At 41.5% G+C, this 26,785-nt stretch overlaps 1 protein-coding gene across 3 annotated transcripts; it reads right to left on the reverse strand.

The window, feature by feature from the left end:
* Nucleotides 1-26,294, reverse strand: CAPRIN1 (cell cycle associated protein 1). Of its 3 annotated transcripts, XM_058831702.1 has the most exons (19): nt 26,159-26,294; nt 25,647-25,852; nt 17,179-17,241; nt 15,943-16,029; nt 14,084-14,322; nt 13,884-13,966; nt 12,734-12,871; nt 12,104-12,156; nt 11,932-12,018; nt 7,442-7,597; nt 7,243-7,351; nt 6,749-6,810; nt 5,279-5,389; nt 4,606-4,755; nt 4,297-4,447; nt 3,433-3,627; nt 2,343-2,443; nt 1,889-1,952; nt 1-1,293 (listed from the first exon to the last, which is right to left on the reverse strand). In XM_058831702.1, the coding sequence occupies exons 2-19, from the start codon at nt 25,848-25,850 to the stop codon at nt 1,229-1,231; spliced, it is 2,118 nt and encodes a 705-aa protein (XP_058687685.1). In that variant the 5' UTR covers nt 25,851-25,852; nt 26,159-26,294; the 3' UTR covers nt 1-1,228. The 3 variants fall into 3 exon arrangements, with proteins under 3 accessions (XP_058687685.1, XP_058687671.1, XP_058687678.1); XM_058831688.1 differs by lacking the exons at nt 11,932-12,018; nt 26,159-26,294 and having other exon boundaries at nt 25,647-26,008; XM_058831695.1 differs by lacking the exons at nt 5,279-5,389; nt 26,159-26,294 and having other exon boundaries at nt 25,647-26,006.
* Between the last annotated feature and the right edge of the window lie 491 nt (nt 26,295-26,785).

Genomic DNA, 26,785 nt, shown 5'->3' on the forward strand with positions numbered 1-26,785 from the left:
TACAATTTTTATAAACATGTTTTATTTATCTTGCTTATACCATTAGAACTCTAACTGCTGGCTGTCATTTCCCTGAAAAGGGGAAATCAACTCAAACACAGACTGGTGCTTTTCAAAAGATAGCAATTGGAAGGGCAGCAGCAGCGGGCATTTGAGATTTCTTAAAACCTTCAAGGCTGCAGGAAAGACAAAAGGACATGTGACCAAAAGTGTTATGATTATCCATTAGGGATTTCCATCAGTACCGGCATCAGTTATTTAGGTGATAATACAGCAAGGTCAAGTATTAGTGACAGACAATGTGCAAGTCATAAGGAATGATAGAGAATACCAATCCTTACAAAAGTCATTGCTATCAAAGAAACTTAAAAGTGTTTCAAAGAGATATCTAAATACTTCACATCAAATATACAGTGGCCATCCAGATTATAGCTCAAGATCTGTTGCAAAATTTTGTCCAAGTGCCAAATCAAAGCTTTTTTTTTTTTTTTTTCCTTTTTTCTTTTCACCTTGTCTCCTAAAAAAAAATAGTTACACAGTTACATTAGCAGTTATGCAAGCGCTCTTAACTCCTTAGCCACAGGAATCAGGGCCCTGGTGATGAAGAGTGCTGCAGCTAAGGGTGCCTCTTTTTTGTCACAAACTGCCTCTAAGCCCATCTGTCTATTTAGGGCAATTGCATCACTACACATTTTGAACTGTTCAGTGCTTCGATTTAATAAGAAAAAGCTGAAATGCAGTTGTTCTACCAAGCCACACTTCACCTTTTCCATCTTTTCATGGGAACATTTAAGTTTTGTCAACTGCCACCACAGTGGCATAAATCTTTATGGATTTGCAGATTTTATTTGAATTTTGTTAAATCACTTAAATATCAGAAGTGAGTCTTTGCTTTTTCCTGCCACTTCAGTTAACCATGGAGATTGGATCACCCTGAAAATTGCCTTTTTTGTTTTATTCTTAGCAAGGGTGATGAATCTGAATCTCATGTGCAAGGCTCAAGATGATGCTTAGGACAGAACATGCAGAGTAAACGTTGTTTTGTTCCTTTCAATATCCAGGGAATATAAAGCTGGCAACTGTAGTCCTGTCATTATGGGTAATGAAAATAGTCCCTTTACAACGAACTTCCTGTAAGGGAGAACAAATAGATAATAACTCTTCTGGTAACATGTATTGTACACTGGCCAGCGTGTTTTTGGCGTTGAATGGAATCCTGTGAATGTGTTTAATTCACTTGCTGAGCGTTCATCTGAGGCATCCCTCTGTTTGGTCTGGGGGGCCCTCCACGACCTAGAAAACACAAAAAGGGGTTTGAATTCTGCAGGAAATCTGGTTAGTTTAAAAATAACCCTAAATCTTCTGGTCTGATCTCAGTCACACTTCATTGTGCTTCCCAAAACACACTCTCAGCTTCAGCACAGCCCAATGCTGTACTGAACAAAGCACTCATGGCAATGTCTGCACTAAGACACAACAGAGTTTCATCACCAAAAATGTACTAAGAAAAAGACCTGAGGAAATAGTGATGAAAATAGAATTCAGAAGCTTAACTGCAGCCTCATTATGTCTGTCGAGTTTGTTTCCTAAGGCTTTCATTAATAAAAGACAGGTAGGTAGTTCTGATATATCTAAATGTCAACAGCAACTGCTGTTTCAACTTCTTTTCCAAGAATTCCTCCATTTAACAGCTAACTTCCTCCACCAGTTCACAGAATCCCAGTAAATCAAGTCAGGAAGGTCTCCTATGAGGTCAGAGCAAAGTCAGCTTATTCTTAATTGTGAGCTGCTGAGTAAGGAGTGAGGTTGCTTTTAAAGTGTAGAACTTTAAAAACTGTCTCGAACTTCCACTCAACCCAAATCAATTATTTGCTACTAAGGAAATTACCTCTAGGAGCTCCCCGAGGTCCACTTTGTCCAGAGCCACGTTTGAAATTTTGTTGATACCCATCCTGAAGCAAATAAATTAAAATAGTTACAACATAAAACCTGGGCATTCTGTTGCTAAAGTAAGGACCTTTTAGAACAATATGCACTGACAAACAACTGTAACTTCAACATGCAACGTTTTATTAGTTTAAAATAAACTTCAAAAAAGGAATTCTTACTTCCATTACTGCCTAGGAGCTGGAATAAAATGTGCAGTGACAAATACTCTCTCCAGTTACAGCATGTGTTGCTCAATATAACTAAGAAATATAGATAGATGCATTTAGTGTTCAACTTTTCCAGACTACACAGAGGCAGTCTGTCTTACTGAGCAACAAAAGAAGTCCCAGAGGAAATTGTCACTAACAGCTGAGTGCTTTAGACAGGCATTTCCCTCCCCACTGGTGGCTTACCCTCTGGTAGTTTGAGTAATCTCGAGGAGCATTGAACTGGGGCTGTGTGTAGCCACTGTTTGGAGTGTTGGAAAAGGAAGGACGGTAGCCATCATATCCCCCTAAGGAACAGGGCACAAGTCTTTCACTTGGAAATCAAAGTTGCACTTAATACTTGACCTTCTGCTACTATAGAAAAAAAAGCAGTAACAGCATTTTACCTAAACCTTAAAATCCCATCCCTTTATCAAGGGCTGTTTACCTGCAAGTCAAGCTAAATGTCTCCAACATCAGGGGTAATATATTACAAAAAATGAGAATGAACACCTGGTAAGGACCGGGAGGAGGCAGAATTCAGTGCATTTCTCAAAGTAACCTGAGATTTGATTTAGAGCATTCAGTCCGGAGCTAAGCATGATCCTAGGTAGGATCTAAATGTCCCAGCTGTGATTACTGCATTCACATTCCTGTCAACTATATTTTTACTACACAGATTTCTTCTCTACTCCCCAGCCACAGGAGGGGAAGAGAACACGGAAGATGGTGCCTACGTGCATAAGTAATCCCAGAACACCTGACAAGAAAATCTCTGTCCTATTCTAACATAAACCTCTTTGTAACGCTGATAGCCACACATACAAGGTTCAGGAATCAAGAATATTCTCATATCTACTCAGAACTACAGTATCATTACTCCACTCCTGTTAATTCCCATGGCCTAGTGACTTTTGGGCTCTTGTGTTCTTGTACTTCTATGTAAGCCAGACCCATTCTCATTCTGATGAAACACAGAACTATAAAATATACTGGAAAAACAAAAATCATTTTTGAAATATCAACGGGCAGCCGAATTCCTTGCTTGATGGGTGGATACTTCTGCATTTGCTTATACTTGCAGTAGATGTTTAATATTGTATCGTAACAGAGGTCCAAACACACACTTAGAATTTAAGTTGCTTACCTACAACCAATAACATTTTCACTACAAGTTTCACGGTGTCACAGGGATACTACCTGTCTCACAACAGCAGGTCAGTTTAACACTCACTCTCCTGAGCTGGTGTTCCCCAGGTCAAGCAGAGGTCAGGGAGTGTTTTGCAGAGCTGCTCACCTCTGAATCCATTTGCCGGGCCCCTGTAACCATTCATGAGGCCCCGGGCCCCGCGGGATCCCCCCCGGGACACCCCTCGGCTGTTGTAGTAAGGCTGGCTGTTCCTGGGAAATCCAGTGTTCTGCTGTGGAGGCTGCTGGTGGTTTCCTGCCACTTGGTGACTCTGGTCTGGGGAACCGTGGTAGGTACCAACCACTGCAGGGGAATCGGGGGGAAAAAGAAGTATAGAAGTCTGGATTTCTTTATGTTCCCATATATCTCTCTTCAAACCCAACATTCTATTACAGAAGAAAAGGAAGAGGCCCTTTCTCCTTATTCCACATCCAGTACTTGCTAGCACATCAGTGGAAAGTGAAGGCACTGCTGAAAGAGAAACAGCTCTGGACATAGACTTCTACTTTTTCAAGTTGCTAACCTGGAAAGCATTTTGCCTGCTGAATTTGAACCACACCTCTCTGTTATCAGTGCAAGATTCCAGGCCTTTGTGACCTTACAACAAAACTATGAGAAGCAACCCATATTAGCTCTCAATTCTGACTTACTATTTCCCCTACAAAACGTCACCTCAAATTGTACTGTTTTTTATAAGCAACCTTAATATCAGCTGAGCCACTAGTTCACCCAGTGCTTGCATCTTCAGAATAATCCTGTTCATATTTTGGTTTTTTAAACCCACATAAACCTCAGTGAAGTGGCTTAACAGCTGGAGAGAGATACTGAATTTCACTCCCTGTTGTATATTCAAACCCAGACAGAGTAACAACTCAGGGAAAAGGTTTGCAAGGGCACCTGTGACATGCTTTGCTCCATCATCTAGGACTTCACACACTATCACCTGCTCTACCAGGGCCACAAGAATTTTACCTGTCTGGAGTTGTTCTTGCTGGAGATCTGATTGTTCTACTTGGTGAGGTTGATTGGAGAAACTCTGGTTGTAACTGGCCTGGTACTGGTTTTGCTGCTTAAGGGTTTCTGGCTCATTCACAGGAGGAACAGGTGCATTCATGTTGAATACCTGTAAGAGCAGAAATTCAGTTTTACAGCTCTGTAAGGAAGCATCAAAGTCCTAGAAAGGTGAATAACCAAAGACTACTCCTATGTAGCTACATGACTGAGTCCACCACAAGGAAGGAGTATCAAACCAAAGGGATCCAGTATTGATTTCCTACTCACTGTTTGCATGGATTGGAATGGAGCTGCATTGACATTGATTCCGCTGCTATGCAAAGGCTTGCTGGAGCCAGCCTGGAACACCTGTGGCTGGGATGCAGTGGGAAGTGATGATGAGGATGGAGTCTGGTCTGCATTCAAGGACATGGAAGCCTAGTAGTTAAAACAAACACCATTTTAGCAGCTCTTGAGGTACCAAAACTTTTAACTTCAAAAACTTTACTTAAAAAAGAGTGGCAATGCCTCAGGCTTCACCTCTACTCATGATTGTTTTCTACTTCAGCTCAACAGCCTCATTCACAACAACATAATGAGAGGAAAAACCTAAACATCTTCTCCCTCATTAACTTGAAACACAGCTAGAAAAAACAAGAAGGGGGAAATGAAGTTTCCAGGCTAACTGCTGTGAAAAAATAAATCCCATTTCCTAAGCCAACAACACTGATGCTCCCATGCTGATGTTGGCATGCTGCATCCAACTAAACAAACAAGCTGCCAAATGGTAAGTCTTGCTGTGGAGGACATACTGGTCACAGACAGGCTCAGAATTTTGAAATTAAAGGGAATTGAAGCAACCCTATCAACTAAAAATTATGTTATTTATGAAGAAACACAGACTAGCATTTGATGCCACCTGCAGTCAGAGTTCTTCCCACCCCTGTGAAACCTGACTTGCCTGAATCTGGTCAATTGATTCTTTCTGTGGCCGTTGCTCTGCTGTGTGAGAAGGCTGATACATGGGTTGGGAAGCTGTATATCCCTCACTTGTAGAAGAAACCAAGGGAACCTGACAAAATAAACCCCAAAGCCCCCAAAAGTCAGCTGATGCTCACACAGAGTTTTGTAAAAAATATCAGAGAACTCTGGAATGGATGGTATTCTCTAGTCTGTGAGCCAGCAGATCTTCCAACCAGTACAAATTAATTACTTTTTAAGCACCAACATTCTAACATGACAGAGATCCAAGCTCAAATGCAAGTGGACAAGGGCTGGCTTCCAATGGCCTGAGTTTTACATTTGACAAGCTCTGCTCTCACACAGAGAGCCTAGGGAAAAGTCCAGCCAGCAAAGCAGAGGACTTTGCATTAAAGGCTTAAGAGGTTTAAGAGGCAATGCATAACAACTGATGGGGGTGTTCACATCACACTGGAATGTTCCAAAGCCAAGAGGAAGTTTAGCTACTGCTTGCAAGATCCTCAAGAAAATCACTGACAGCACCAATTGTGGCAAGAGAAATAAGAAAAAAAAAAATCCACTGGATTAAGTCAGACATCACTGAACAGTAAAATAAAAACTAGGCAGAGAAAACCCTCTGCCCAAAAAAATCAGTCTACTCCTACAAGACAACAGAACTGTGGAGAACACCAGCACTTCTGGAGGTACATACAGAGGAAACCCAAGAAATAATTCCCTTACTCCTCTTTCTATATAAATGAGTGACTTAAACCTTGCAGACCTAATCCGGACAAGCCAAAGGAAGCAATTTGTACTGCCTGTACTGTGAGATCCATCATCTATCCAGATTATTTTCTTTGGTTTACAAATACCTACAGGGATCAGACCCATTACTGAGACCAGCAGAGTCCTCAGAGATGCCTCACATGCTTAATACAAAATGAAGAACCTCTTTAATCACCAGACTACTGAAACATCTTAACAAGAAAGTGACTACTTCATTTATACAGTGCAGAAGCAAGTTTAGGAGACCCCACTTAAAGCTCAGCTGGAAACAGCATTCAACTCACGCTGACTGCTCTACAACTCCAGGAAAAAAATCCCAATCCAAGCAAGCAACTGAGAATAATCAAACAGAACACAAAGTCTATATGCATGAGATCTACTTGTGCCCTGACACTCACTTGAACAGACACAGGCTGCCCTGGAACCAAGTGGTTTTTGGTATTTCTGCTGCAAGTAAGTAACAAACTGCCTGCTTCCCATTACTGGAAATTTGCAGTGCCTGCAGAGAATGAAACTAGGAACTAATAATGCTTGTAAGCAACAAGGGATATCACCTATTTCCCAAAATTGGAACTTCAGCTTTCTTTAAGAGTTTCTCATGTAGTCAGGAAAGAAATCCTTTTATGACTCCAATCAGGCCTAATATCAAACTCAAATCTGAACCAGAATTCACTAAACATTTTACCTGTGTAGCTTCTGGTTGCACAGGAACTTGGGTAGGTTGGGCAAGTCTTGACTCAGCATGAACTGGAGGAAAATAATTTCACTTATTACATAGTAAAATCAAACCTTTAATAGAACAGCATTATTATCTTCTCTGAGCACTTATGTGAAAGCTGATCATCATGAAGATGATGAAGCCTTAAGCATGGCAAAGCTATACTCAAATTATCAACTCATGTTTCCATACAAAAAACCATTTTTTCTACTTGTCTAAAATAATCCAAAGCAGAATCTATAAGAAGCTTTAGATATTCCGTATTTCCAAGCAAAGCCTATACACAGTTGAGAACTGGAAGTCTAAAAACAGTAAAATCACATTTCTGATAAAAACACTGTAACAGGATTGTACTATTGCTTGTGGTGACCCTTTTACTATGTAGCTGCAACTGAAGCATTTCTAAGAGATGATTTTCAGGATTCCCCCAGTATTTCTGTTTAGGATTTACCATTACAAACCTGGAGGGCAAACCATTTGGGGCATGTCCAAACTCTGTGCTGGGTTCATGGGCTGTGCAGATACAATGGCAGGATCAAGTGTTTGGTTCTCAAATTCCAGCATCGAGTCCTGGGAAAAAAAAAAAAAAAAAAAAAAAAGTAAAAATCAAATTCACACTGCTGTGGGTTAAACATATGAATGTTTGAAGGACTGAAATACCTGCATGAAGTTGTAGGGGCCCTGCATCTGTGCCATGAGGTCCTGTACTCGCTGTCTCCTGACCAAGGGATCTGCCTGAGCCACAGCAGTGAGCGTGTGAGGTTCTGGGACGGGAGGAGACGTCGCCTGTGTCTGTTGCTGCAGGGAATTTACAACCTAACAAGAGACAACAACCAACTGCAATTTCAGCTCAAGGCAGCACTGCACTCAAGTGACTTGGGAGTTCTTAGCATTTCTGCCTATTGCCTAACTGGTTATGGATGATGGAATTGCTGTAGTGGTGCTGAAGGACAGTATCACATCCTACAGACAGGTCAGTACTGGTGGCCAGCTACTCAACTGAGCACTCATAGGATTGCAGAGTTCACACTCTGCTCTTTTTTCTCTCTCCATCTACTTTTTTCCCCACGAAAAAAGTATTTGTTCAATATTACATGGAGTTTTTTTAGTGCAGGGTTTGAGACAGCAATTTATCACCATTTGGAAATTTAAAGGAAGTTTGGGAAGAGTAAGCTTCAGAAATATGCACAAATGGGGAACAATTATTTTCTCATAGCTTTTTGGTAAATATAAGTGGAGTAAAAATTCTTGGTCTTTCTTAACATTTTATAGTGCTATAGTGCTCAATTTTCACAGCCACTGTTACCCTAGCTCCCTGATTTACTGTCTCAAGAACAGCAGGCAGACTGCATGACACGGACTGCAAGACAGCATCGTGAGGGGACACCAGAAGCCTAGAAGCAGAAGCACAGATCAGGGTGGGCAAGATATGCATATCCCAAAGTGGCAAACACCAACAAAGGCACAAACTGCAATGGGCTTTCAGGTAGCACCTGATCAGACAGCAAAGCAACCAGCAAAGCTGGACATGGGCACCTCTCAAAGATCCATCAGCAAATAGTTAGAAAACAGATAGCAACAAAGGTGGTCAAACTACACTTTGATGGTCCTAACCAGTCCCTAACCAGCTCTTTAGGCAGCTCCCATGATCTACAAGTGCCATTTTCAATGTCAACAAATGCCCTTAAAAAATACCATTGTCTCTTATCCCTACTTCTCCATTTCAATGAACTTCTAATATTACTAACATTCCAGTTAAACAGCTAAACCTTAAAACTTAGTTACACAGGATATAAATTACCATACAGGCACCTGAAATTTCAAAATATTGATGTAAAATACCTGATTTCTTCTTCTTAGAACTGCGGAAGACAGATTTCTCTACTGCAGTCACGACAATTCACAAACCAGTCCTACAACAAAGGTCTGAACTTTAAGCCTCACACTGCCACTATCCACCCTCAAAGCCTGCACATTTCTTTTTAATTTCTCAAAGAAATCTACAGCATCTTCCAGCATTCCTTACTGCTTGCCCAGATTTCAAAGTCTTGTTTGTCCACAGCATTCTGCACATGCAGTTTCCTCATCAACTCCAATGGCTTGTTCCTTGAGCAAATCCCAAACAAAATCTGAACAAAACTAAAAGTTAACCACAACCTACAGTCCTCTTTGAGATCCCTTCCAGACCCAAACGATTACTGGTAGCAATCCACAGAGAGGCAATTTGACAATTCCCATGAAAAATACACCCTGAAGCAGTCCACACTGGTCTATGAGCACAACTCTGGTCTATCAAACAGTCCCTGAATTTCACATTATGGACTGTTTCCAAATTAAGAATTAAGCCCTGTGAGTGGAAGAAAATACGGAGAGAACACATAAAGACTTTCTGCACATTAAAAAGTTTAAAAATTGAAGAAAATGCGCAAGCCTTTCACACTTTCATTAGGTGAAACTTGGGTGGTAAAACCAGCAGCTACTCATCTCCTGCAAAACTGTTACCAAAAGTGCTCTCAATCATTTGAGCACTACCACTCAATTTATGGAGTCTAAGTCATTCACAACAATTCAGTATCTTCAAGAAAAAAAGAGAAGCCAATAGAATAATCAATAACACACAACAGTGACAAAAATATCCAATGTCTTCCTTTTTCACAAATAGTACAGCAGTATCTTCAGATGGTATTTCGTGTTTTACATTATCTTCTTCAATATTCCTCTTTTGTTGTCAAAAGGAACAGTTTAGGACCTATTATTTCAGCCTTACTAACACTACTAGGTACTCTGACCAAATACAACCACAGCAAGATGAAACAACTGAACAAATTACAAGTTGTGTGAGGCAAGTTAAACTTGTCAGTAGGCAAAACTGCCAGACACAATGCAAGGAGACTGACAGGAGACAGGGAAAAAAGAGGAAGGAAGGCAAAACCACAAGTTTAATGACACCACAAACCAATAAACTTGTATTTTGTCAGTCTGAGAACATTTTTCAATTCTACACAAAATCCATCCAACCAAAGTTCCACAATCTAGCACACAGAGAAGTTTGTGTACAACCAGACTCAGGCACTAATTACAGAAAAAGTTAAAAAAATTTACACCCCACAAAACAACAATAAAAAACTCCATAAATATATTACTAATAAAGGACATCTTCACCAAAATTAGAACATCATACAATCCAAATACACTTGTTCACAAGAAAACTATTTATTTTATAACTTATGGAAGGAGCATACAAAAAACATCCTTGTGAAGACATCATTACTTCCCAAACTAGAAACACACCACAGAAATCCTGACTGTATCACATCTACATGAGGGTTACTGAAAAAGAGAGGCGTTTATGATATCCTCCCGCTTTATGAACAATTATGGAGATCTTCTGAGCAAATGTTTTCTTTCAGATTTCAAAATTCACGGCTATCAGGGTACATTCTGTGTATTGATCTTACCAAAGCACCATTCAGCTGCATTCTCCTGAGTAATGAGACTGTGGTGCCAGGAAGAATAATTTTACAGGCAGATATTCTCAATTTCCCTTTTTTGTGTTAAAGCTGAGAAAATGAAGTTCTTTATTATGAAAAAACAGGCTTCAACTTCGATTTTTTCTAAATTATTCCCTTCTACCATGTCCAAGATATTGGGATAGAAAGGGCAATTAAAGCGTACATTCTTTGTATTGTCCTTTGAAAGCAAAGCTGATCCGATTCCAGATTCAGCTGACTAGGAAAGGCTGAGTTTCTGAAATGTCTGATACCAAACTACAACCTGAATTACATCTTCATCCATACTCCTTATATTAAGAACTACAGAGAACTGAACTATTCTGGACACTTGACAGAAACACAGATATAAAATGGGTATAATTGAAGGCAATCAATTATTAATTTTCAAATGTTGTGCCTTCTAAGAATACTCCAACTGTGTGCGTTTGGAAGGTTTCTTCAGTTTTTAATGATAATTTTAAAAACACATTCAGTAGCAGGGAGCAGCAGTGATAATTTAAGGGTTTAAGTAATGAAATTAAATACTATGACAAGAAACTACCAAACTCCTTCACATACATGGCAAAGCTGTCTACTTAGTTTTAGAAGCTTCACACTCATCCTTAGTATTATTAAATCTCTTAGCGGTCTTCAACACTGTAAAATAGGAATTTTAGCCAGACTCAATGTAAAATCCGCCAGATTGATTTATCAAACAGCTGCTGTTTTTTCAGCACTTCACAAGCTGATGAACACTTACTCCACTCCTACACTTAAAAACAGCCCAAAGGCACCAAGAAAGTCTACAAACCTGACCATCTGTAATTTGCTGCTGCAGAAGGCTAAAATAAATGAAAAATTAACTCTCTAGCACCTGAAAGAAGCTTCTCATACTTGTTTTTAACAGACAGACACAACTCTAGCTCCAACATACCAAAAGGGGGGGCTTGTCCTTTCCCATACAGGAGGACCACAAATTCCAGTGCAGTAAAATCATGGATTTGTACACAAAGCAAAATCTGAGTGCAAATCACCGAACTGGGAATGAATCCCAACACCAGTGCACCACAAACACCACAAGGGAACAGCCACTCAAGTGCCAAGTAGTAACAAGTGAGATACTTGAAGAACTGTAGTTCTGGGAAGCAGAGACGTACATACAAGCATATTTTAACATCAAATGATGCACGCAAGCAATGCGGAGTTGGTATTAGCTGAGTTACTCATTTTCAGCTCCCTCTCCAGGGACCTGCTTAATGAAAGTACAACTACACCACACTCTGAGCAGCTGGGTAGATAAACTTTCAAGCTCTACATTTGCAGTTAAGTTCTCAAAAAGAAAAAAAGAATTAAAAAAAAGTCTTTAAAGTCTTTTTAAGCAAAAGACTTTTAAGCCCTGTTTTCCGAAGCAAGCCACTAATGAAGAAAAGCAAGTTCTCTGCAAACTTAGGCAGATTAAATAGGTTTTATTGCTTTTTATTTTAGGTACTCCTGAGCTAAGTATGTAATTAAAGAATCCAGTAGTGAGTCCAAGCCTATTTAAATATATGTGTTCTTTTATATATTGGGGGAGAAGGGATGCAATACTAAAACCTATCAGGAATTGTGAGCCAGCAGAAACAGGGATTGCAATTTTACCTGCAGTACACAAGATCTTACCTCAACCGTTTCAACTGTCCACTCATCTACCTGTTCCTTCTCACTACTGCTGAACTGAGTCTCTGCCATGAATTGTCTGTTTACATACTAAAATAAAAATAAGAAAGGGTATGAAAGTAAAAGTAAGTGGCATTGAAGGTATACAAAATGACAGTCTTTCAGTGAATAATACCTCGGTTGATTCAACTTCAGTTGGTTCAGTAAATTCTTCTGCTGGATCAGGTTCTGGAAGAAAAAGAAATGAACCATTTATGTGGAAAAAACCAAATAAACAAAACCCAAAGCAACAAGAAAAAATACCCCAACCACACTCATGTTATAGACCTAGAAGATACAAAGTTAGATGAGAAAATCTTGTGTCTCAGAACACAGAAGAAATGTCATGTCATCTTTGTCATCTGTTACTAACAGATAATTAGTAATAACAAATATTCTCAGAGCTTTGAATTGAAAAGGAAAAAAAAAAGATTAAATTCTCACTAGGAAGAGTTATGCTCAGCTACACCTTCTTCACGAAAGTGAAAAATGTCCTGAGTTGTCTTAAAATTCGATACAACATTCCCAAGTTTCTTAAGTATGTAATCTCACTGTCTGCTTCAGAAACTGCTCCCTTCTAACATAGCTTAAACTGGTGGGAACCACTGAAAAATGGAAAAGCCTCAGGCAGCCAGAACTTTCATCCTGGATGGTATCTATACTTAGAGATGAACATTGCATTTGCAGTTTAATCACTCTGAGGACTGCAGAGACAAGAAGAATAACACAAACGTGTTGTCCATTCAAGGCATCTTCCCCTTCTCACCAGCCTCTGCTGCAGTGTCTTCTACGGCAGGTGCAGGTGCTGCCTCCTCTTCTTCACACAGCCCATTCTGGTGGTTGTGGGTGCTGTCAAAGTAACTGGTCTGAAGAATCCGTTCAACAACTTCCTTCAGTGCCTTATCTGGGAAAGCAGAACAGGGAAACATCAGCACCACCTCAGTCCTCATCATCTTCTTCCTTCCCTCTCAAAGATCGCATGTACATTTTATGACCCTTTTGCTGGGAAGATGTTGCTGCCCCAAACCAGTCTATGACCACTACTGGTCCAGGATTTGTTCTCTTAATGAGCTCACAGTCAATAAATTCATAAGTAACCCACTGTGATTTGAGAAAAATGTAAAGGGCAAGAAGGATCTTAAGAGTACATATAACTCTTCAGAAGCTTTGTGAAGCACTTCACAGAGAGGTCAAGTTTATGAATTTAATTACTAGGCTTTTATTCCTGTTACTTAAAACCATTACTGTAAGACTACTTCTTCCAAAACAATTGTCAATAAAAATAAATCTATACAGGTACCACCTGATTTATGAAGGTTTTCTTCCCGTGAAGTTGCTCTAGCCTTTGTAAGCAAAGAACACTTGTCCTCAGTGCCTCAGGTGAATGCTGGGGTATCTCAACCCAAAAGACATCAGCCCCATTGGCGAAGCAGCATTAATGGCTGCCTAGGCCCAGGTATTTGGGAATTATTTCCATAAAAAGGCAGTCTGGCTGGCATGGTCACACCCTGATCTGCAGTTAATCAATGTAAACAGGACTTTTTGCAGGAGCTAAGGGGGAGAGAACATCCCACTAAGGAAGGTCATACCAGTGTATGTATTACACTGTCATTTGTTCACACGCAGGTTTGCAGAAAACAAAGAACTGAGCACCAGCAGCAGCACAGTATGCTGAAATAGCAGGAATAGACTGAGCTTCAAAACTGAGTAATGCTGAGCCAGTATAAAAAAAAAAAAAATACACACACCAAGTAGAAACTTCACAAGTCACTGTTACTGTCCAGCTAAGATCTGAGAAAAAGTAGTTCCTCTAAGAACTCAGAGATAATTAACTGCCCAAGTTCTCTTACATTAAATGTGTGTTTTAGTTCAGGCACAAATTCAGTGTGCTGTCTCTTCATGCAGACTGTACTTACAGGTTGTTCCACAAACTGGTTTTTCCTTCCCTTCCAGCAAGTCCCACAGGTGAACAGATGCTTGCTCATACTGCTCATTCAACCTTAAAATTTAATTAATAAGAGTTAATTTCTTATGGAGTCTTTAAATTACCATACTAAATACATTTTTAACTGACTGGCAATTAGAAAGAGGAGCACTTAGCTGTAACCCTACCTACCTAATGTTCATGTCTCGTTCAGGGTAAACAAGCTTATAAAACTCATCCAGCATTGTCAGTTCCTCCTCTGTCAGCACTGGCACCCCGTTGGATCCTTGTTTGAGGTCGCTGCGTACTTCATCATCCCCCAACTTTTCCAGAATAAACTGCAGCTCCAGCACAGTCTTTAAACGCTTCTGCTCAGCCTCCTCTCGCATCAGCTGCTCCCTACGAGCTGTCTTCTTTATAGTTTTCTGGATCTGGAATGGACCCAAGGAAAAAGGTTTGGAAATGTCTTTAATTGCTAAGAAAAGGTACAGAGGAAGCCAAGGGAATAGCCTAAGTGTTGAGTTCTTCCACTGGGCAAGAGCAGAGCCCAAGTGTTGGGTTCTTCCATTTGGAAAGGCTTAAGTGATCCAGATTTTTCACGCTGGCCAAACAGAGAGCGGGAACAGAGAGGTTATTCACTATATCCCATGATAGTAGGATGGATTCATTGGAACTACCAGGAGATCAGTTTAATACAGATAAACAAAAGTACTCTGTTTTTTCACGCACCATGGGAGGGAACTCATGGAATGTTTTGCTGTGAAAGGCTGGGGAGATAGACAGTATCAGTGAGTTCAAAAAAGGATTTCAAAAAATTCTTGGACATGAGATCTCCAGTCAGATATCCCAGGTAACAAGCATGTGCATGCACTGCAGCACTCCCAGTGTGAGGAGCACAGATGCAAGGAGGGAGAGAATGACATATCATCAGCAGCCTTGTACTCTGCAGAGAACCTTCCACAAGACAGGTCTAAATGCAGAACCACTCTGAACCTACAGGATATGTTTCTTCCACTCTTCATCTTAATCCAAGCATCCAGCACCCCAAGTTCAGCTGGTTCACTCTGGAAATTTAATATTTTCTTCCAAAAAAATCTATTGTGATGACAACTGTCTCACTTGAAACATCTAAATTTCATTTTTAAAAATCTAAGATGTATCTTAAAATCAACTAACTCCAGTCAGGAAAAACTGCAACCAAGTTTGAAAGCAGAGCATCAGCCTGGTACTCCTGCATTCACTGACTTCTTTTAGCAGTCAGCTGACCAGGGAAACACTTCAAAACAGACTGGTCCAGAAAAGTACATTCTCCATTACAACATTTCATAAACACAGATGGAACTGTGTTCAGTTCCAGAAAATAAAGAAACAGGTTGGCTTAGTTCTACAAATTTACAGCCACAACCAACATGGAAAGCAGTTTATAACACAAGGATGCTGCTGCCTTTCAAATTATCTCAGACTGTTCACAAGCTAAATACATTCCTTAAAGTAGTCAGATGTATTAACATCCACTACTCAACCAGTTCCTCCAACGCTGCTCCTCTTTCCAGAACTCTCAAATGTTTAGAATTTAATTCTCGATCACAGTACTATTCTGCATCATGACAAAACACCAACCCAAAAGACTACCTATTTTGTAGTATCCAGTTAATTTACCTTTTACAAATATAATATTAATTGTCCCACAATGTAGTTTCATATTGTATTATTAAGAAATGAAAACCCTATGAAATCCATTTAAGAAAATGTTACCAATAGCAGCAAGTGACCATCTTTAATGTTGCATGAATGACCAGGTCTGTGATCACTGTTTTCAACACTTGTGCTGTGTCAGAAAATTACATTATTCTTGTTTCCATATATTTACGTAGTACAGCAGAAGTTCTTCAGAAAACCTGGCATCAACTAATATAAAGAATACAAGAAAACAGTCAACCATACAAGAAATCAAGGGCAATTCACCCCTGTAAACAGAGGTGACTACTGCCTCAGTGGAAGAGTTTAAAGTGCTTGGATAACCCACATGGCAAAGTTTGATCTTTACTTACATCTTGGCTCAGAGCCATAAAACTCCTCTGCAGTTCCTTAGCAAATTCCAGATTATTTGTCACTTCCTGGTATTTTGACACTGCATCCTTAAAAAAAAACCCAGAAAGACCACAAATGTAAACCATCAGCAACAGAACAGAATATATGCTTCCAACAAATAAATTCCCACATTTTGTAGTTCTGAAGTGAGACACAGCATCCCTGAATGGATTAATTGAAAACATGCGACTATGTTAAGGCAAATTCAGATTTTCACTGGCCCAGATATCAGACCTGTATGTCCTTGGGGCCTCCAGTTTCTTTATATATGCTAAACATATATAAAAAGATGCCTCTATGTGCTCACACGAATGATGGACTGGTTTCATGCTTGGCTATAGCCAATTCCTGACAAAAACTAATTAACAACTGGGAAAATGGGGGACAAGAACAATCTGGCAACTCAGATTTTGAGAATTAAATGGATTGTTATCTCCAGTCAAAGCCAAAATCAGAATATACAGAGCATAATGTCCCCTTCTCTGGAAATCTTTGCTTTTGCTGTCTTCTTAAGACTAATACTCTGATCTGCACCAAACAAACCAAATTCCTCAACTTATCTGGTAGTACTGAGAAATTACATCAACTCATAATCAAATCAGAAGGATATGGATGAGACATTTACATTCCTTCTGTGACAAAAAATGGATTTCTCCAAACTAATAAGATTTTTATCAAGCCTGGTAGTCAGGCTTCATGAAAACCATGTGCTTCCCCCCCCCACCATGGTGTCAGTTCTCTATTGTAGTTTATCTTCACAACAGGCCATTACAAAATAAAAATACACAGAGCTGTGATACTTCAGTTTTCAGGTGGCAGAGAACCACCAAAGTGAAGATGAAATCATGCACGGGAAGCAGCTCACTCTTTTAAGTGTCAGCAGCTGCAATAGTTGGAATGTACTTTTTTTTTCCTTCATTTTCTTAGTGTTAAAAATCAAAAACGAAACACAGTTAATTACTGAGCATCTGGTAATCTCCTGAATTATCAATGTGCATGTTTCCATCATAAAACTGAATTTAAATTGATACTCACTTTTTATTTACTACAACTGCAAAACTGCTGCTAAATCAAGCTCTACAATAACCAACTTTAACAACCAGCCCCAGTAAGGAAAGAGGCAGCACAAAACTCCTCACCACAGATAACAAAGAAATTTAACAGAGATTTGGTTAGGATTTTTTGGTTGTTTTTACCAGTTGATCTTGATTCAGACGTTCTCCCTTGTTCATTCGTTCCTGATAATCATCAAGTTTGCTCTGAAACAAAAGAAAAATGGTGTTATGAAGAGGCAAAAATCAGTTTAAAGCTTTTTTCTACTTGTGCTAACAAAATTAGTCACTGGAATATTACAGTACAGAGACTGCAACATGTTACAGAAGCACACAACTGTCCTGTAGAAGAGTACATGAGAAAAACTGTCTTCTAGGTTAAAACGTAAATACTTTCCCAAGAGGATAATATTTTGATCTTGTTTATTTGGCTATTACAATGACTTCATGGCTAGTTGGAATTTCCAAGGAAATTCATACTCCTCCCAAGGGGCAAAGCACTCTCAGTGCACATTTCCTTCAGTCCAAACACAGAGAGCTGAACTGAGGGCTGAGGTAGAGATCATCACCACTTAATCACTACAATACCAAAAACCTGACTATAAACCCCCACTGTTAATGCTATTAAGATTCAGAACTGTAATTCTCCATAGCTCCATCATTTAAGATAGTTATAAAGAATTTCAAACAGTTTCTAATCCTCTGTGCAAGAATGCCCACCAACACAATTCATATTAATAGCTCTAAAATAGTTTTGTTCAATAGCATTAGGATTTTTTTTTCCACATAACAAACTGAAAGAAGAATCATTAGGCTACTTTTCAACAGGCTGAGTTTTTTCATCTGCTTAAACAGAAAACCATGCCACAAGAATGGCATCAGCCAAAAGCAGGTAAACTCCTGTGTGCCCCAGTGACAGATTCCAAGACTAACTAGAAAGGGTCTTCAAAAGGAAGCAAAGCCTGTAAGGACAACACATCTGATTGTTAAGCTGTTTTCACCATTTCTGCATGATCACAAATTACTGTATTTTGAATGAAATTTACCTTTATCTAATTTTAATAGTTATTAAAATGAATCCTTAACAATTATCTTCCCCATCTAGGATAACAAAACATGAAAAGCAGGAGAACACTTAATTTTGAATGTCAAAGAATCAAAATCCTGATGACACCACTGTCTCAGGGTTTACATTTGCCACTGACACCTTGTTTGGTTGCTGTTACTCTTTGTTCTAGACTTTCCAGTTAAAATATTTTACTTATATTTTTCTAATTAATTGAACATAGTTCTATGCTCAGTCTCAGACTTTTCGGAAAGATCAAAGTCTGTGGAAGAGTTTACCAGGCAAGCTCCTCTTCCAAAGGATGCCCATCAAAGGATGTATTTGATGCCCACCATTACTTCCGGAAACCAAATCACCCCTGTGAGGCTTAGCCCTTTTGATGTCACTTTTAGTGCCCACAGTTTGGACCTTTGCAAATCCTCCAGGTCACACAGAATATTTAACTACTTCACCTGCCAGTGTATCAGAGTCAGCAATGACCTAGGCAAAGTCAAAGCAAGAACTTGCAGAGCTCCAAAAACGTATTACTGGGAATTTCACGCTGGGGACAGAAACTACATGGTAACTGTTGTTAAATGCAGCAGCCATGGTTCATAACAGATCAAAAACGTAGCCCTGGAGAGCATTTGGCACGCTGCAAATCTATCTCAACAGGAAGTAAGGTCAGATTACTCTCCTCTATCCTGATCTCAGAGTAGATAATGACATGCTTGGACAATCACAGGACAGCCTCTTGATTTGGGAGATGTGGCTGAGCTGTGAAGCCAACAGGGAGGTAAAAGAGCCGAACCACTGCAATGCCCCAGCGCAAAGCCAGGTCAACCCACACTTCCGATGGCTGAAATCCTAAAGCAAAGCAGTTTTGCAGACAAGGAAATTTCAAAGGAAGTTCCTACTTGCTCAAGTCACCGGCTCCCCTGCTGCAGATTATAATTCCCTTGGTCACCCTGATGCAATTGTTTGTGAGGCTGTTCAGTAAATAGACTGCAAACACAAGCCAGCTTGAACAGGGTCTACAAAAATGCATTAAAACAAACTCTTGCGATCCTGTTTCCAACACAAACCCATAAACAACAACAATAAAACAAACTGGGTGGAACACTGTATTCCAGAACACTACTTTGCTTGACTTTGTTGAAGTAAACATATATTGCAAAATTACACTGTGAAGCACTCACAGAATCCATTTCGGTGGCTGATGGCACAAGGGAGGAAAGAGACAAAAATATCCTAAATAACTACAATTTTTCCCAGATACATTTTCCATGCATGGCTGGTCCTTTCAGATTAAGGTATTACAGTAACATACTAAACAATGCACAAGCTCTTTCTTGAATGGTCAAATATTCTCAGGTCTAAGAATATTTGTAATCTAATGTAAATGCTTTGCTTATTTTTATCCAACTAAAAAGCCAAGGGTAATATGTCTCTTTCATTTAGGAAAAGAAGAGAAGTTACTTGTCTTCACATTTACTTCTTTAAAAATATTCCTACTGGGAAGGTAAAAACAGAGGAAGGAAAGCCCTGTCAGCTGCAATGCAGAGGACAAGCCAATGTGCATCTAGTTAAATGTTACCACAAAGCTTTTGACTGCCAAGTAAGCATTTTTCTGTTATCACAAAGACACTTTTAGGATCCAAAGCTGCATTACACAGAAATATTAAGCAAAATGCCTTCCTTTTTAATATGAACTGTCAAGTAACAGCAACCCAAGAGCAGCACTGGAGCTGTAAAACAACTGCAGTGAAATTCCTGCTCAGGAACCTACTGCAGTGTCTGCAAGAGGGGGAAGACTCTCCTCATCCTACCCCCCTTTCCACAACTTCACCCTCACTTCTCACAGACAGAGACCTCCAAGCATGAAAACCAAACCAGCAGAAAAAAAAATAATCCAGTGGCAAAGTGAGCACATGAATTGTGTATTCAACAGCTCATGAGTCAGCAGCTCCCAGTTCTGCAGGCAGCAAGCCACTCAATTCAGCTTCTTCAAGTTATATACCTGAAATATTTTGGAGTTTCCTGAGGAAAAAGCACCATGAACAAGCTCCTGGGACTGTGGTGTTCATTGCTTAAGTATGCCCTGGATTTTACTTTAACAGGAATCCAAAATTGAGTTACTTTACTGCAGCAATAGACAGTTCTCTTTACCTTCTCTGAATTTTCTCAAAAATATCCTGAAGTGGAAACAAAAAATGCAGTTACATAGCATTACCTTCCAAACCAACACCGGTTTTAGAAATGCCTGACCACTGAACCATCACTTCCAGTGCTATGCTACAAACTGGATCACTGGAATCATCAGATTAAAAATAACCCTTAAAAAAGGGGGTCAGGAGCAGGAGGGAGGCTCTATATTTAACCAGATAATTTCAGTGCTATGGTTCTACCAATTACAGCAGCACAAGTGTGCACAACAAGGGCACAAGGTAACCTCTGTGAACAGCTGGAGTAAACTTTAGTTCAAGCTCTACTAGAAGGGAAGAAAAGATGGAAAGGACATTCCAAGTCTGCTTCCTGAGGTACCTCAAAAACTGAATGAATGATTCTGACATCACAAAAGCAATTAAGATAATCCAAAATTTAAAACAGCTGTGTAATACAGTTTGCACTGATGCCAAATAAATGCCAAGTTACAAATTAGAAGTTTATTAACCTGTTTTACATTTCTGCATTGTAATTTGTCTGCCCTCTACCATCACCTTCACACTCATTCACGGCTTTGTAGCAAAAACTGCCCAGAAATGACCAAAAAACCCCACAATCCAAAACCAGTCTTCTATTTCCTAAAAAAAAAAAAAAGAACAACAAAAAAACCCAACAAAACCAACGAGGCAAAAAACCCCAAACAAAAAATCAAAAAGGTAAAATACTTAGCAAGGAAGTTCAGAATCTCTCAAAACCAAACAGCTCTTAGAAGCTGTTTCAGTCCTGAACTGGAACCAGGAAGCTGGAAGGATACAGTAACAGCAATACTCAAGAACACAAAACATTTACAAATCTTCTATTGACTTGTAAATTTATTTTTGGAATAGCAGTTGTAACTATTCTGATTGGTGGGTTATTCCCCACAGTCTGGGATGTTTGAGGGTTTAGAAAAAAATATCTCCATAATGTATTAGCTTTTAAACAAATGACAAGGACACATCAATTCTGAGACTGCAGTTTCACGATCAGCTAACCCCAAAGGGAAAAAAAGCTTTTTCAGTAACCAGAATTAAGTCACAGAAGAGTGGAACCCCAAGTTTTGTTGACTGCACAGAGATGTTCTTTCCAAATCAACACCACACAGCTGATCTGTAGTTTCCTACAGAAACAGTGAATTTACAAGGAAGTTGAATATACTGTAGGAGACCTGGATTTTGCTCTACACATGATTTTTCTTCAAAAAAGTTACTTTTACAAGTGAATTCTAGAACACAGATATGTCTCTCCCAACACATTCTCTGTGTCTTTTTCTTCTGAAACAAAAACCATGATCCAAACTGCAAAGCAGCATCTGAAAAACTGAAACTAGAGTTTGTTTCACAGCTCCTTGGACTTATCATGCATTCAGTTAACTGAAAACACTGTGACACAATCCCTATTCTACAACAACCAGTTAAAACCAAAACTGACCAGGCTGAAACCTCAAAGCACCAACCACCACATAATTTCACAGATAAACTGCTTGGGTTTTCAGACCTGAAGCTTGATATCCAAAATTCCTACTAAGAGAGATTTCAAGGAAAAATTCAGGTTTTAAATACACCATCTGAAATTAATTTTACAATTTGTTCCAAAATTATGTTTAATCCTCAAAGATACATTTCAAACCAAGCCTTGCAAGGAAAGGTTCTGGAGCCACTCACAAGTCTGGAACATCCATGTGGCCCAAATAATGGACAACAGCACTAAGAGAGCTGCTACCCATGGGCAGCTTCAAACTTCCTGCTACCAGAATGGAAAACTGATCCTAGTTTTTACTACAAATTCCTATTTCCCATGGGAAATCCAACATTTTACTGAACCAAATCACACCAACTTGAAATGTCCATCTGCTGTTCCATGAGAGCTCTTGTGCAGCAAGGACAGCCGCACCTGTGAACTGCTCCTTCTGCACCCCAGCCAGGGTTACACTCAGGAGGAAACTCAGACAAGCTGATAAAGTGACAGCAGCTCAAGTTACCAGGCACAGGCAATATGTGCCATTTTCCAACTCCAGACACCAAGCTCACATCAAGGTTTTAAGCTCACATGTTACCCTGTGAACATCTGCCCACCCCTAACCCATATGTTAGCAAATTAATAATTTTGCCCCTTTGGCAGAACATTTTTTTGAATAACTGTTCTTACATGGCTCATGCTCTATTACACAAGTTGAAAGCAAAAATAACTGGTTTTTTTTCATTCAGCCCTGAAACAAAAGCAAAGTTTGAGCTACATTCAATTGGCTTAAAATTTGGAAAGGCTTTTCCCCTCTAAAAACAAAAGGCGGAAGAGCCAGGGAAAAGAAGAAATTGAAGGTGAAGTATTTTCTCCTAGGGAACGTGGGGAGCTGGCAGGACTCTAATCCCGGACACCTGACAAACATCTGGAGGAGTCCAGGCAACTTTTAAATTAACTAAGCATGTCAACATAGACTCAAGTTGCTCATCTGAAGGTCCCGGAGAGAAAACACCCCTTTAATTACCCCTTTCCATGCACACACAAATATCTTGTCATCTAAGAACAGAGGATAGCATTCCTATCTCTTCCACATACAAAGGGATGAAGGGAACACAGATGCTTTCAGGCCATGTTTTCATATCCATTTCTGAACAGCAATTCAATTTATCCCAGTCCCTTTTAACACAAGCAATACTCATTCTGCCAAATGAGGTCACATTGAGGAAAAGAAAATGAAAGTCTAACTAATAATCCAGTATTTTTAGTTTATGCAGAAGCATTCAAAATAGTATAGACCGAAGTTACAAACATTATTTCAATTTGGATTCCAGTAGTGACATTCTTTTATCCTCTGCGTTTAGAAGTATGACAAACTTCACTCCAAAAATTCAAATTTCTTCATGAAGAGTGACATTTCCTCCACTAAAAGCTGCACACTCCTCTTATTTAAAACCTAAGATGGTACCTCTTCCAGAGCAATCATTTTTCATCCTTCAGAAATGTGTCTATTTTTGTGTTCATTCTGTGACACAAAGCTCTGAAAATCATCTCTACCAGCCTTCATTAGCAGCTGCTGACAAAGAAAAGATTAACTGTCCAACTAAGCACAAGTTCCCATTGAGATTTCTCACCCACTTCTGTCTGTGCAGTATCCAGCACAATTTTACTTTCTGGATGGTTGGAAAAATTAAAAATATATTTTTGTCCAAAGATGCAAAATATAAGGAAATCCTGATGTGTACAATGAGCTTTGTTTTAAGACACAAACCACGTAATGCTCTCTTTATTAATGGGCATTATTTACTACGGAACTCTTGATTCCCCCACCAAGGGAGAGGCTCAAGCCTACAAATGAGTTTCTCTGCTTTAATACACCAAAACCCATTTCTCTCATGACTTTTGTAGTGCTTATGAGTCCTCCTTCAGGAAGTTTCAGAACTTCAGCCCATTAAAACTTAGGAATCTTTGAACTTTAATTCATCAGTGAGAGACAACACAGAGCTTTTCCTTTTTAAGCCCCAACCCTTGCCTTTTCTTTAAGCCCACACTGCCCAGCAGACAGTATTCAAAAAATAAATGCTTTTAGTAATTTTCATGGAAGATCTTCCAACAAAAGCCATGTCCAGAAAAAAAAAGGGCACTTTGTCCCCTCTATTCACATGGTACAACACTAAAACCCCACTCAAATAGAATGGAATGGCTAAGGCAAATGTAAATTAGGTGCAAATTATTTAAAGGTAAATAAAAACATTGCTCCCAAGGACCTTCACATCAGTAATACTATGCTTTATCCTCCCAATTGCTCCCAAGTACAGTAGAGGTCAGAATATTCACCTGTTAATTTTGGTTTTTAAAATGCACATTTTTAACACCATAAAATATTTTCAGAGGATTTTTGTGTACAACAGTTAAATTTCAAATAATTTTTTTGTATTGAAACCACTAAAGACAGAAAGATCTACTCTAGAGTTGAGGACCAGTACTGGTTGTGCAGATACTCCTGTGTATTAATGCCAAGTTTAAGACAGACATCTTGTCCTGTCTACACGCAACAGACATGGAGGAACAGCTCCTCTGATTCTAAAACTTACCTAAAAGGTCTTGGCTTGCTGCTTTTTGCAATGTCATATTTAAAAACCAAGAAAATCCCACACCCAGTTTTGAATTGAGAAGCTACACTGTACACAGTGTATTTATACAGTATATTATTGATACACAGTTTATTACTTACAGATAAAGCACAGCTTCTTTCCTTTACAACCCACCTGTACAGACTAATTTACTGGGAATATTTCCACCTTATACAATATTGAACACTACGAATGTGATTAAAAGTGCCAGTTAAAAAAAATAATAGAAAAGTTATTGTGCTTATTCACTTCTAAAAATAAAAAAGATATTTAGGGCTCTGGAAGGAACAAATTATTTTTCAGTAATTTTAGCTTAGCACTGTGGTGTTTTGAGGCAAGCCTTGAGGCTATGTATTAGTTCTTTTTCTGAGGGACGCCTCATGCTTTGCAGGTTGTAAAGCCCTGTGAAGCTCATTTAATCTGCCACCACCAAGAGGGTGCAAAACACGCCACGAGTAACCACGACACCCTTTTCCTCTTGTGCCACAAGTCGAACCGTCCGAGCACCACGGATTGAGTGGCTGCTCTTTCTAAAAATAACCCGTGAAAGGCCGCTTCCAGCTGGGCTCAGGCTCCCAAAGAGTTGAGCTTAGGGCGATGGAAAGCGAGCGATGACACTGGGGCGGGGTGGCCCCGGCTTTGTGCGGGCGGCACAATGAGCTCCGCCGGGGAGGCCGGGCCGCCGCCATGTTACAGCTCCGCGTCCATGTGCCCGGCACCGGGGGCACCGCAGCCTCTTCCCGCCCGCTCCGCCGGGCAGGGGCACCGAGCGCGCTCCGGCCACCGCACGGAGCGGGGATGTGGGGAGCCGATCCACGGGATGGCGCGGCTGGGAAAGGCCCCGCCGCGGGGAACAAAAGGCGGAAGGAGGGGGAAGGGGAAGGGAGCGGCGCCGCCGAGGGGGCTCCAAGAAGCATGGTCCAAGGGGGGGCCGGCAGCCGCGACCCCTCCGGGCTTTGCTCCACGGGCCGGGGGAAAACCGGGCTGGGTCCCGAGGCGACTGGAGGGCGGCCGGGGATGCCGCAGGGGTACCCCGGGAGGGGAAGGGGACAGGCCGGGGGAGCGGCGCTCGCCCTTCTGGAACCTTCCAGCAGGCGGCCTCTGGGGGCCACGCCGGGAACAACCCGGGAGGGCTCAGCAGAGGGCCCGGCACAAGGGAGCGGAAGGGAAACAGGCCGGACCGGCTCGGGGGCAGGGGTGGCCGGAAGGCGGAGGACAAGGCGGGTGGGCACCCAGGGTGGGCTGGGGGTCTGAGGGGACGTGAGGATCACCTTTTTCTTCTCCAGGTTGCGCAGCTTCTTATCGATCACCCCCAGGATCTGCTTCATGGCCTCGGTCTGCACTGTGGTGATGTTCACACCCGCCGCCGCCTGCGGGGCCGCCGCCGCCGGGGCAGCCTCGCTGCCCGGTCCTGCTTTGCCGGTGCTGCTGCCGGTGGTGCTGCTCGCCATGGTGCTGTTGGTAGCCGAGGGCATCTCTGTGAAGGAGGGAGGGCGGGAGAGAGACAAGAGCGGAGAGAGCGGCGGGCGCGTCGCGGGTGGAGCGCGGACGGCGGGGACGCGCGGGAGCGCGCACGCGGCCGCGCGCGCACGAGCCGCACCTGCCCCGGCGCGCGCGCCGCTGAGCCCCTCCCCCCCCCAACCTGCCCCTCCCTCAGCGCGCGCGAGGCGGCGGTCACGTGACCGCGCGGCCGCCTCGCGCCCAACGGTCATTTTCCCTTCACGCTCCCCTTCCCCCCCTGCCCCGGTCGGGGTGTCCGGAGGGGCCGCGCCGCCCTCCTCACCCTGTGAGCGACTGAGCCTGGGGGGGGGGGACACGCTGCGCTCTCTCTCGCTCTGTAGGAATGGCCGCCTCAGCCACACTCCAGCCCCGCCGCCCGCGCTGCTCCTGCTACCACGGGAGAGAGAGAGATAGAGAGAGAGGGAGGGAGGGAGCGGCGGCGCGCACGCCGGCGCGTAGAGGCGAGGCGGCGCGGGAGCGCGCGGGTCCTGGCCGGCCCGTGGGTGCCCGCGGAGAACGCCTGAGCCCACGACGCCAGCTGCCGCACTGCCCGGGCGGAGGAGGCGCGGCGCGACGGGTCCTTCAGGCGCGCGGCGGGCGCCTCCGCGCCAGACACAATAGTGGGGCGTCCCTCAGAGGCTCCCGCCCTTCCCGCCTCCTGTTCCCGGCACAGATGGGGCTCCAAAATGCCTTTTCTGTGCCCTGCGGCGTGGAAGCGCATCACGGCTGTAACTGAGCCCGAATAGCCGCAGTTCGGTCTCCGGGAGCAGTTGCTTCATTTGTCTTTCAGGCTGGGATTTGCGTCTCCAGATACAATCACTGTATATCCCTACGATCCCCACCTAACATGTTTGATTTTAGTCCTACACGTTTCAGTCACAAAAAGGTGCCACCACTCAGTAAAACCTTT

The sequence above is a fragment of the Poecile atricapillus genome, chromosome 1 (assembly GCF_030490865.1).
Source record: "Poecile atricapillus isolate bPoeAtr1 chromosome 1, bPoeAtr1.hap1, whole genome shotgun sequence".
Classification (NCBI taxonomy): Eukaryota; Metazoa; Chordata; class Aves; order Passeriformes; family Paridae; genus Poecile; species Poecile atricapillus.